The sequence below is a fragment of the Biomphalaria glabrata genome, chromosome 18 (assembly GCF_947242115.1).
Source record: "Biomphalaria glabrata chromosome 18, xgBioGlab47.1, whole genome shotgun sequence".
Classification (NCBI taxonomy): domain Eukaryota; kingdom Metazoa; phylum Mollusca; class Gastropoda; family Planorbidae; genus Biomphalaria; species Biomphalaria glabrata.
In genome coordinates, this window is record NC_074728.1 from 14042307 (window position 1) to 14054963 (window position 12657).

Genomic DNA, 12657 nt, shown 5'->3' on the forward strand with positions numbered 1-12657 from the left:
AATAAATGAAAAACTGTCATGGAATCCACATATTGATGAAACTACAAAAAAATCAAACAAAGCATTAGGATTTATTAAAAGAAATTTCTATAAATCAAATAAGAACATAAAACTAAAATATTATTTAACCTTGGTTAGGCCAATAATAGAATATGCATCCTCTGTTTGGGACCCCTCAACTCAAGAAAACATTAAGAAACTAGAACAGACACAAAATAGAGCAGTGCGATTCATAACAAACGAATATTCACATTTGACTAGAGTAACACCTTTAGTAAAATCACTAAATTTAGAAAGCCTTCAGGACAGAAGGCTCAAAAGTAAAGTAGCAATAATACATAAAACACTGAACCATAATCTTCAAATACAAAAACAAAATTTAATAAAATACTCTGAAAGACACAAAGATAAAGGCACATTCCTCGTCCCATATGCTAGGACAAATTTGTACAAATACTCCTTCTTCCCTAGTGCTATTAGAGCATGGAATGGGTTGCCTGAGCTAGCCAGGAAAACCAGTGACTTGGCAGAATTTAAGTCATTGGTTAATATGCATGACTAAATGCATGACGCGTAGGACGTAATCATCTTCTTTTTTGAAGTAACGTCTGTATTATATAAGATAAGATAAGATATTGTATATGGCAACAAGAAAATGTCATCATCAAAAACATTATTTAACCCTACTCCCACAGTTCAATTACTAAATATTCATTGTACAGCACAAAACCTTACTTGTGATCTGAATGAAATGAACCATTTAAATCAACTGCCACTGGAATTTTCTCTAAGACTAACACATCTTGACCATGCTCTTTCAAACGTACTGTATTGGCTTCCACATCCTGTTTAGGACACAGAGAAAAGTGTAGGCAAGTAAGATGACAAAGTCACATTGTTATACAATAGTTTGTAGTTGCACTTACCCTTAGAATTCTGTTAAAATCATCTTTGTCAACTCTAAGAAAGTGACAGTTATCTTCTGCTAAAGTAATTGTGGCAGCTCTATTTTGAAACAGAAAAGAACAATTATTTGAATATTTTTATTACACTGATTTTAAACTGTATATCAAGCTCTTCAATTATCTAAAACTGTTTCGTTTTTATAATTATTTTTTTTGCTGAGTTTTTTAATTCTGTAGAATTTTAATGTTTAATAAAACTATTAGGTTTTCTAGAAAGTTTTTATGTTAATATTTTCTAAAAACCATTATTTTTTTCTAGAATTATTATAATAATTTTTCAATTTTTCATTTTAAAAACATTTTTATTTTTAACAAAAATTATTATTTTTGCATGGTTGATGGGCAAAAAAATTCATAACAAAATATAATTTCAATGTAAAAAAATATTGTAATTATAAGTTATTTGTAAATAATTTTACACTACGCAAAAAAAAAAGAAATCTAGGATAAAAAAAAAACTGTTACTATTAATTGCTATTTCTTTACCTAGGTGCATCATTCATCAAGGCCAGTTTACCAAAGTCATCAGTTTCTCCAAGAACACAAACAACTCCCTATAACAAACAAAGACCTTATACTGTATCACCAAAAATTGTTTCAAATTAAAAATATTTAAATATATATAAGGTATAAATTTAGGACTTACAATAAGAATTGAAAGGAACCGATCCAATAAAATATGTAGAGACATTAGAATGCTTATGCTTTACAATGCATGTTAATAGCTAGAATCAAAACTGATAAGCAAACAAATATTCTCTTAGAGATACCCTTCTCTTTCTTTTGACCCTCAGTACCCTGCCCTTTATTTCCTTTCCCCTTTACACATGCATGCACAAAAACAAACTACTGGTATTAAAACTTTTAAATGAACAATTTTATTTTGAGAGAAATATATTAGTATCTGTATCTCCTAAATTCTTTCTTGCTATGCCAGTCTTCTCTAGTGGTACAGATTTAGATCTTGTGTCTTCATTTACTGTAACTGTACTGATTTCCTCACGATCTAGATCTAGATGATCGTTGAGTCAATCTCCATTTCACTATCATTGTTTTCATTTTCTAGATCTAGTTCATTTCTCAGAATCATTGAGGATATAGTTCACTGCTTCATGCAAAGTTAATTTTTTTGCATTATGATTACCTGAATCAATAGCGTGTCTTTTCATTTAGTAAATCAATTTACCATTTTTAAAAAATACAAAACTCATGGGCACCGCTATTACTCTCATTTACCATATGTCGAATAGTTCTATGAGACATTTTTTTTTCTTTGTATTTTTAATTACCAACTGTAGGTTTAAGCTAAGGTGCGCAAGACCTATATATCGAGCTGGCGGGGCATGGATTTTTTTTAACATGCAGACCCATAAATAGGACAGGTTCAAAGGTTTAAAAATAAGAAAACCTGGTTTCAATCTAGATCTAGATGTTTAAAAATAAGCTAATTTTGGAGAGTGTAGCATGTGTCTTGTTAAATAAAAACTACACCAATTTCAATTCAGACAACCAAAGTATCACATTGTAATAAAATGTAAGATTATAAATATATAAACATATATATATATATAAATATATATATATATATTTATTTATTTATAAAATTATAATAAAATGAAACACAATTCTTTCTAAATTTGAGTAACTGAATGTTCAGCTAAATAATTATTATTTATTCTGCTGCAGTTTATTTGTGAATAGAAAAAATTGTTTTGACATGGCTTACTTTTCCATAAATAGAAACATTAACTGATCCTTTCAATATAATGTACCATGAGCGTCCTTCGTCTCCTTGATTAAACACTGCAGCAATAAAATAAACAATTAAAAGCATCATATATGTTTGGTATTTCAATATATAGTTTCAAATAATTAGGCATTGTCTGGAAGTTTTAAGATTAAGATTGATCACAGAAATGTTAAGAAAATATTGATATTAATATAGAACTGTACTTACAAACAGTGCCTGCTTTAGCATGAGCCTCAAACATAATGCAACCTGCTAGCTCTCTTTTAACTGTATAAGACAAGTGTTGTAATGGTTTGATCTGAATTAATTCTTCATATATAATGTCTATTTCATCTTGTGTTCGCTCATCGGGCCTAAATGGATCAATGTTTAAAAAAATGGTTAGGTAAAAGAACTATATAAAAAAAAAGGTTAAAAATGTTTTCTGAGCCATATCACTGTAATATCTACAACACATTAGGTATTCATTAAAAGAAAACAGATAAATAAAAATCCTGATTGTTACTTAGAATATAAAATGTATCCCATTCAAGAAACTTTAAGAAGCAGTCATTTTTAATAATTAAAAAAAGACTTTTTAAAAAAGTCAACACATTATTTGAATGGTCAATTTGCTAAGAATTATGATCACCTATTTTAAAAGAAAAATACATAAAACCTCTCTGAGAAATGATGATAAATGAAATACTGAGGATAAGTTCTAATCTGGTTAGAGGCTAATAGTAATAGGCTTATCCAACATGTTTTGAGCTCAAAAAACTTAATTTTTGATGCCAAGTTCCAATGGTTAGTTAGTTGGTTGTCACAAAAAAGCCTGAATGACCTTTAGCAGCAAAGAACTTTTTCATCAAATGGACCAAAGCTTCAATGTATGTACATAGTGACTTACATTTTTCTTAAAATCATTCTCATCGTGGCATCAGGACTTATTTGTGCCAGTAAATTGATGACATCATTTATATCATCATGTGCCGACTTAATGTCCAGTTCAGTTGGTGTACAAGTCAAATTTTCTTCATCTTCCAGAAAGCGATAGAACAGATATTTATCTAAGAAAGGATGCTGCTTGCAAACTGTGAAAAGAATTTGTTTTTCCTTTCAGCTTTTTCTCTTACTTTAAAACAAAATGAGTCTAAAAAAAATGCTTTGTATTTTTGAAGAGCATAAAAAAATTACAAACCATGCATTAAGACTCCTTCTTCCAGTAAAGCCTGAAACATTCCCACAGCTAACTCTCTAGAATCAACTTTGGGAAACATATTCATCAGCCAGTCCACCTAAAAATGCAAAGGATAACATGCATTATTAAACTGTTTCTAATACACTGTTCATAATGTTAATAAAACATATTTTAAAGTAGACAAATCCCAGCAGAACAAAGCAAATTTTGATTGGTTTAAAAAAGTTTGATTGTACCATTTCAGATCCCACCATACATCTTTTGTAAACACGAAGGTGATACTTTCTGTCTCTGATCATATGGGAATATTTCAATACCAAAATAGTTCTCAACACCCAAGCAGCATGTGATATTTTAGATGATGGTTCCTACAAAAAAAAACGGATTGGAAAACAGTTCAGTGTTTATAAAAAGTTAATATAACTTACAAAGGTTTAAAGTAAAATTTTACCATAGAAACAGGAGCAGCAAGATTTGGAGTTAATTCTTGTTCAATATCTTTTCCTGCTTGAATTTTTTTCATTTCATCTAGTAAATCAAAATTGAGTCAAATGATATTTAGTACAGAGCCATATAGAGCTTTCAACATTGTAAAATAGAGAATATATTAGGTAAGAATGTAGTCATTCCTCTCAGACAGTTCCACACAATGTTCTGTGTGTGTGTGTGTGTAAGTGTGGACTAAATTTTGGAAAGTGGAGTTTGTAATTTTTTCTAAAGGGAATACTAGAATTGACTAGCCAAAATGCTGAGATGCCTACAAGGCAAGATTGAAATGTGTATTCACAGACATGGAAATGTGTAATTTGAGGTGCAAATGTGTATTTTCCTCAATAAAAAGAAAGACACATACACGAAATGCAGCCATCTTAAAAATTAATACAGCATAAAGTTACGGGTATATAATTCTGTACATTTTTCAACATATTAACAATTTAGTCTTTGTCATAGAATTCTCTAGAATATATTATAATGTTGCCAATCTTGTCAATTGACAATGATTTTACAATCATAATGCCTCTAGTGTTTTATTCCTGATTCCATGATAGAATCAACAGAAAATTCAATCAGAATGGGAACTTTTGTTAGAACTAAATGTAGACTTAAACCTGATGGTATAGTTTGCTTGGCTGGATCAGTGACATCTAATTTTATAAAGTAGCTTTGTTTATAAGCGATTTTTTTACAAGGTATCCTGTGTTGAGGAGGTGTTGTTACTGTTAAGAAGGTCTGCTAACTTGAAAATTTGTAGTTGCAAGTTCTAAGTATTAAACTCTCCCACAACCTTGTCACAATCCAGGCGCTGTTCCTCAAGGGGCAGTTACATAAATGGCGTGTCCCGCACAGTTAGCCTGGTATAGAAAAGGAAAATGGCGGGGGTCTTAGTGTATGCAGTCTCTTGCCACGAGTCTGACCCACCCGTCAGACAGAACAGTGTACATTGTTCTCATTCAGGCCGGTGAGAGGGAGCTCTTGTTCACTTTTGCTGGCCTAGAGTTCCAAGAGCCGAAGGCTCAACTCTACCTGACAGTTTAAGAAGAAGAAGAAACTCTTACCAGTAAATAACAGATATATAATGCCTTGTTCAAATAATATATAAATTATTACAACAAGAAGGGCGCAGTCCAAAGTGTCAGCTAAAGAAAATATGTTCTCTTTTTAAGCATTACTTTAAGAGGTCTCTCTCTTCTGTTAGTCTGTCTCTAAGTTATTTCCATTCTAATGTACCATTGTGTCCTAAGGAAATCCCCAATTATTTCAAACCTCTACAAATCTTACTATTGAGTCATTACAGTGGAAATATTTTAACATATTTTGAAAAATTTAAGATTTACTTCTTTCAGAACATTAAAATTCTTTGCAGAATCAGCAATGAAAGCTTTGGCATCCTCTACAATCAGTACTCAGACAGATAATCCTAATAAGTCATTGATCTTGTTTCTAATACAGAAGCTATGCTATTGAGTTAGCTGAATATTGTATCTTAACTTATAAAACACTGACATTACTTAAAAAAATATTGCAAATATAGATAAACTCCCTAGCTGTTATAAAATAAAGCTATTGATTCTGAATTCTGATGTTTGAAGTTGTTTCAGAAAACAGATGTGTTGAAGGCGAGCGAAAAGAATCAAGAATATAATAATTTTTTTTCTGCATAAGAAAAAGTTTTTCTTTAGTAAACATTCTCAGCCTTTAATGTCCCTGATTTCATCCTCTGAATTTAGACTTTTACAAGTAACAGAACCTAGCTCAGTAACACTAGTTACTAGTGACTATAGCTTTAGATTTGCCACAGAAGATACTTTCTGCAATTTTAGAATCAAGGAACATCTGTTTTATTTCTTTTGTCATGCTAACAGAGAGAGATTATGATGAGCCACCACTTCTGCCAATAAAACCTCTGCCCTTCTCAGTTTCATCTCTAAAAAACTCTTTTTCTGAATTTTGTGGTTTACAAAAATCAAATCTAGATCTAGAGGCAGCTTGTACTGTCCTGAATGTGAAATATTAGATCTTTATAAAGTTAGAACAGCCAATTTTGGCCTTTTTTTATTTTAAATTCCATAAAGGATAAGAAATGAAGATAAAAAATTAATCTCTTTATAAGATGTCAGAAATTGCTGCTTTTGAGTAGTTACAGATGTAGATCCAACACTAGAGCTACTAGACCTAGTCAAAAAATAGAATTAGTTTTAGATCCTGAGTTAAATCTAGTACAAACCAGGTAACATCTAGAATCTACTAGATTTATATTATTCTATATGGCTGTAAATTCTAAATCAAGATTTATGGATATTTATGGTGCCTGAGAGAAACTGACAGAAGGAACTCCGCTTTATTTAGATCAGCAAGATGTCCTAAATATTTTAAATCTGAGCGTGTTAGCGTGTAGTAAAAAATCAACACAACACTCTTTCTAATAAGAAAACTCCATTTCCAGGCATTAAAGCACTGATCTACATATGTGATTAACAGCTTTTTTTTCATTTACTTATTTATTTTTGTTTGCTTTTGCTTAGGAAATGCCTATTTTTAGATGAAAAAACATAAATTTTCGTGTCCATTAGTGTACAAAATATGCAAGATATTATGTACTTGTAGGCATCTCTGCAAAATGTTTGAAAATACAAAATCATTTAATGGATGAAAAAAAAGGTTCTGACATTTTTTAAATGGAAGGGGGGGGGTGCTATATATATTGAGGGATGTGTTAAAAAATATTGATTTTGGGAAATATTCAATATATACTTTTCAACATTGTGAAGCATTGGTCACAGTTAATATATATATAGGTAGACAATGTATAACAAAAACAGTACATTTTAAAGAAAAAACTCACAAATGCCGGTATTATTATGTATATTCTTTCTTAGTTAAGTTGAAAAGCAATATTCCTAAATTGCATCTATTGGTGATAAAAAAAGTATTTAAATTTTGAATGTAAAAACAAAAAGATTAAAGGTCTTGAGAGTTTCAAATAAATGATAAGGTTACTTAGATACCTACCACTAAGACTGGGGAGATAAATTAAGGCAGTAATTGCCATTTCCATCAGATCTTTGTTTCTCTGAAATTTAACACAAACGTTTTATAAATGAACTGTGGCCGCATGAATTTGCAATAAAAATAAAAGGTATGGCCTAGTTTAACATTTTGCATATAATATGGATGACAGTCTGAATTTTTTTTATTTCTAGCTACCATCACATCTTTATAAAAAAAAAGTTTGTTTTGAGTGTTTCACCAGGGGCAGTATGCACCCTAGCACCCCCCCCCCATGAGATCCCTGATTAACTAGTAATTATATAATTTATATATGTCAGTTGTTAACTTCTTTGAATTTATCTTCTCAATGACATTCTGATTTAAAATAATAGCCAACTTTTTAATCAAAAAGATTCAATGATATTAAAAAAGTAATAGCACAACTTGCATAAAAAAAGCTGTAACCATTATCTTCTAACAATCAAAGAATAAAATACAACTCCTTATTTTATCAAACAATTAAAATTATTTCACAATAAATTATTTGAGAATTTGAAGACAATCTTTACCTCCCACAGAACTAAAAGATCGTTTAGTTCCAACCATAATAATTCCACCACTGAACTTGTCACCACTGTAACTTGATGGGGATCTTGGGTTAATATTCCCTCACCAAATGATGACCCTGGGGTCAAAGTACATAGAGGATGATTGGCCTGAAAATATGAAAAAAAAAGTTTAGAGTTCATTCTATTACCCCATCAATGGGTTTAAAATTCAACTCCCTTTAGTTCTTGATTTTAACTTATGAAAAGTGTTGATAAAATAAAATAGTAGAATAAATGCATAAAAGCTACGAAAAATTTAAAATTAAATAAAAATTTAGTGTTTGTTGATAATCAAATACAACTCAGACTTGAAGCAGATAATTATTAAAGAAAAACACACTTGTAATTCCTTTTTGATTTTTATAAAATGGATAGTATCAAGGTTTGTCAGAATGTAAAATTGTGAAACTTAATACATTTACTTTGATTTAAGTTAAATATATAATCATTTCACCTATTGGTAATTAAAGATTATTCGGATTTTATCTTAAAGACCTTGATTTTGCAAACTACAAAATATTTTCAATTCATAAAATGAACATAAAATTGATTTATTGATAATGACAACCAATTACAACCTTATTTAAAAATTTGATGTTAAACTTACTTTTTGTCCATTAGTATCCTGAAAATAAACTGTTAAACTGCCTGACAAAACAGTGTACCAGTTTGTTCCATGTTCTCCTTGCTCAATTACTGTCAAAGATTGCAGCAGGATTATTATATGGTATACTAAATGTCTTACATGTGTTTACTACATCAAAGTACACTTGAATACCTAAATGTATATAGGACACAATCAATATGATTGTAACACATTAACTCAGTGTTTCTCAAACTTTTTTGTCTGGCGGCACAGTAAACAAACTACAAAAATGTTGAGGCACACTACGAAGAGCAACAGTTTTTTTTATAATAAAAAGAAAAAAAAAGATTTTACAAGTTTTTAAGTATTACATTTAATGTGAAGGGTGTGCCTGTTTTTTTTTTTAGAGCAAATGCGATCTAATCGAGGCTCCAGAGTCGACAAACAAACTCGCATTTCATCGTCTATTGTAAGAAGTCTCTCTCTTTTCTTAGATTTGATTTCAGTCAGTGCTGAAAATCCAAACTCACAAAGCCACGAAGATGCAAATGGAATAATTATTTTGATTGCTTTTAAACTGATAGCAGGATATAACTTGTTGATTGAAATCCAAAACACATCCAGGCTTTTCTCTGCAAAACTTGACTTAAGAACTGCATCATTTTTTAAATCAATGAGCTGCTTTGCTTCTTCAGTTGTCAGATTTGTAGCTTCATTGTTTCCAAATGGAGAGCTGACCCATCCATACTCATGACTTCCAACTGTTGGAAAGCAATGCTGCAATGCTGATTGCAAGTGTGCAGAATTTCGGGGATGATTTCTTTATTTGAAGCACATTCATTGTAAGTAGGAAAGCAGTCGAAGACTCCTTTCGAGATCTTACTTTGCCACAAAGACAATTTTTCACCAAATGACTTCAGTTTGGAGAATGCAGTGATGATGGTTTCTGATGGTCCTTGAAGACTTAAATTCAATTAATTTAATTTGTCAAATAAATCAGAGAGAAATGTCACCTTAACCCACCAGATTTTGTCATGAATAGAAAATCCAAAGTCTTTTTTTTCAGCCTCCAAGAATGAAATCAGCTCAACCTTGAGTTGGACTACACGCTTTAACACTTTTCCCCTGGAGAGCCAACGAACGTTGGTGTGATACAGGAGACATTTGTAGTCAGAATCCATTGCTTCACAGAGCTGAAAAAAAAGTTGGGATGCAAGCGGTCGAGATTTGATGAAGTTTACAACTTCAATCACTTGATCCAGAGCAGACATCAAATCTTTTGGTAATGATTTGAAGGCAAGAGCTTCTCTGTGGATCATGCAGTGAACAACTAATACATTTGGATTTTCTTGACGCACAAGAGTGACAAATCCCTTTCTATTTCCTTGCATGGAAGGACAGCCATCGGTGCAAACGCAGACACAGTTTTTTCCACTGTAGCTTGAAGAGCAAAATGTTTTCGGTCACCACTTTGAAAATATCTTCGCCTTTGGTCGTAGTTGGTAAGTCTTTTCAAAATAAAATTCGTTGACACATTTTTCATCCTTTATGAACCGAATAAAAGCTAGCAGCTGGGCTTTGCCGCTAACGTCAGTGGACTCATCAACTTGAAGAAACCACAGCAGAGACACTTTTGGAGGCATCGGGTCCAAGGATGGTTTCAACAACTATTAGAAAGCGGCGCAATAACTGATTCAGCCTCTGTGTGTGCTTTCTTGCGTTTTTGTTTATAACTGAGAAACCTTATAACTTGCAATCAATCCCTTTTCTGGCAGCTTTAGGTACTTCGTAAGTTTCTGAGCTTGTTTATTTTGTTGAGCGTTGATGTTTTCAAAGTATTTCTTCGGTTGCGATTTTACCGCTGGATATTTTGTTTCCAAGTGTCTCTTCAATTTGCTTGGAAGAAGCGCCTCATTCGACAGAGTTGCATTGCAGATCAGACAGAATGGCAATGGAGCATCTTCAGGTACCGAAGATATGAAACCATATCCGATGTCATCTTCTTTGTACCTTCGTTTGGTTCCTTGCTTTTCATTTAAAGCTTTCGCAGTTTCATTCTTGCTAACGTATTTCTCCATGGATAACAATGAATAAGGCTTAGTGATAACTTGTTATTATTAGCATACACCTAACCAATTTACATGAAACGCATCGCTTATTATTATCGTTACCCAATTCAAGAACTGCTGTGCGTCTGCTAAGGCGGCCAACTTTTAGTCATTATAATAATATATGAATAGTGGACAATTCCATAACTGGTCGTTACGAGTGGGGATGTCATCCCAACGTAAAATAAAAATTTAATATTAGGCAGACCTGTGTAACGCTGCACGTGTGGCGTTCTGAAAACTCCCGCGGCACACCTGCAAATCTTCGGCGGCACACTAGTGTGCCGCGGCACACAGTTTGAGAAACACTGCATTAACTTAATATATAAAGTTTTGTTAGCACAAGACAAGAGTGAATGCAGCAGAAAATGAGCTAGTTGTTGCAGAAAACTGAAGAGATTTCCAAAGGGCACTAAATTGCTGCAGATGTTTTAAGTGATAGCTGAAAATAGTAAAAATATGAAATAAGCAATACTGACTTACTATTATGTATGTATAAATGAGAATATTTTTTTAATTCAGTTAAATTCTTGATTTCATAATTTTATAGTTCAAATTTCAGGGATCACAAGACCAGGGCATAAAGTGTCAGGCATAAAGTGACTGTGATTCACTGCAATCACATCATGTGAAAAATTAAGGAAGATCTTGAAAGAGATTGATGCAGTCTCATAGTTTCTGGAGCTCAGGTTAATAACCAATGATCTTATTAAGAGCTCTACATCATTAGCATAAAGTTTACAAAAAAAGATGCAAGAAAATGTAAATATAAATAAATAAATGTAAATATTTTATTATTGATCTTTTTTTATTTAGCAAATAAAGACCAATCTTACAACAAATAAATTATCACATATGATCTTTTAATGGATTAAAATACTGATTACTAGATAAATGTGAATGCACCTAGTATATTTTCCTCTAGCTTGTCATAATGAACATAACAACACATTTGTTGTAGTAGATTACAGTGAAACTTTTTCATCACACTTAGCTCTTTCAAGTGAAAAAATGCCTGACTGACATCCTCAGAGCTTCTGTCACATGGTCTGTCAGAAAGATATTTTTTTTACAACTTAATATGCAACAAAGGCAAAAGAACAAGACATTGAACTAATTACCTAATTAGAATTTAATTATAAATTGTGTTTAAGTCCTTGTGGTGACAGAAATATGTAAATTTTATTTAAGGATTTAACACAACATTTAATCCATCTCTAAAGAGAAAAGCTGAGTTAGCTGTTTGACATAGGCAATGATATTAACTTCTACCTCACAGATCTTAAGGTGTAGAAGTGAACTATTTATAAAGCTAGCATTGGTAACCACCAATGGTAACCACATATGAACACCCTATTCAGTATCACAAACATTATTGGATTTGGGGGTTTCTTATGAATAAAGAATCTATTAACATCTTTTTTTACAGCTCTAGTGATACCATCTCACATTATTGTTAAAATCACTCTCACACATTCTAAGTGTTCATGTAAGTATTAAATAGGTCTGTGTTATTATGTTTAGAATAGTATTTTCTTTTTATTAAATATAATTATTTTTTTATTAGAGATTAAAATAGCATCCTGAATGTAGAATTAGAGCTCGCATGTTTTTTATTTCTTGTTTGACTTTTCAAGGAGGCCCCATGTTCAAATTCTTTTGAATACATCAGTCTAAATTTAACAACATTTATCACATCCATTTCAATTATTTTTATTTTCTCCTTTACCGTTTGATTAAGCCTGTATACCATTTCATATTAGTATTTTTCAGCTTTGGGCGTCCTTCAGATCTTGAAAATGATGAGCTTAATGACATTTTCTAAAAAAAAAAATACAATTATTCCAATAAATTGCCTATTATCAAGCCAAAAATACAAAAAAAAAGAATTTTTTTCTAACTCTAACCCTATATTAACTCTTTGTTTCTGTAATGATGCTACCAACATTGAGTCAAACCAGTCATAGTTGG

The 12657-nt window shown here is 31.5% G+C and overlaps 1 protein-coding gene across 8 annotated transcripts in view; it reads right to left on the reverse strand.

Moving 5' to 3' along the window:
* Positions 1-12657, reverse strand: part of LOC106074727 (rap guanine nucleotide exchange factor 4-like) — a 72215-nt gene that overhangs the window by 31270 nt on the left and 28288 nt on the right. For 7 of the 8 annotated variants that reach the window (XR_008775911.1, XM_056017299.1, XM_056017298.1 and 4 more), the window contains exons 2-15: positions 12416-12507; positions 11593-11735; positions 8600-8688; positions 7954-8100; positions 7406-7466; positions 4347-4423; positions 4132-4263; positions 3896-3992; positions 3605-3788; positions 2923-3068; positions 2692-2768; positions 1452-1519; positions 927-1005; positions 736-845 (exon numbers count right to left, since the gene is read on the reverse strand). Coding sequence is in view for 7 of the 8 variants with exons in the window: in XM_056017294.1 (XP_055873269.1) it covers positions 736-845; positions 927-1005; positions 1452-1519; positions 2692-2768; positions 2923-3068; positions 3605-3788; positions 3896-3992; positions 4132-4263; positions 4347-4423; positions 7406-7466; positions 7954-8100; positions 8600-8688; positions 11593-11735; positions 12416-12507 (1502 nt within the window). In the remaining variant the exon portion in view is untranslated. Of the gene's footprint in view, positions 1-735; positions 846-926; positions 1006-1451; positions 1520-2691; positions 2769-2922; positions 3069-3604; positions 3789-3895; positions 3993-4131; positions 4264-4346; positions 4424-5180; positions 5416-7401; positions 7467-7953; positions 8101-8599; positions 8689-11592; positions 11736-12415; positions 12508-12657 lie in introns of those variants that run through there. The other variant, XM_056017300.1, reaches the window with a different exon arrangement.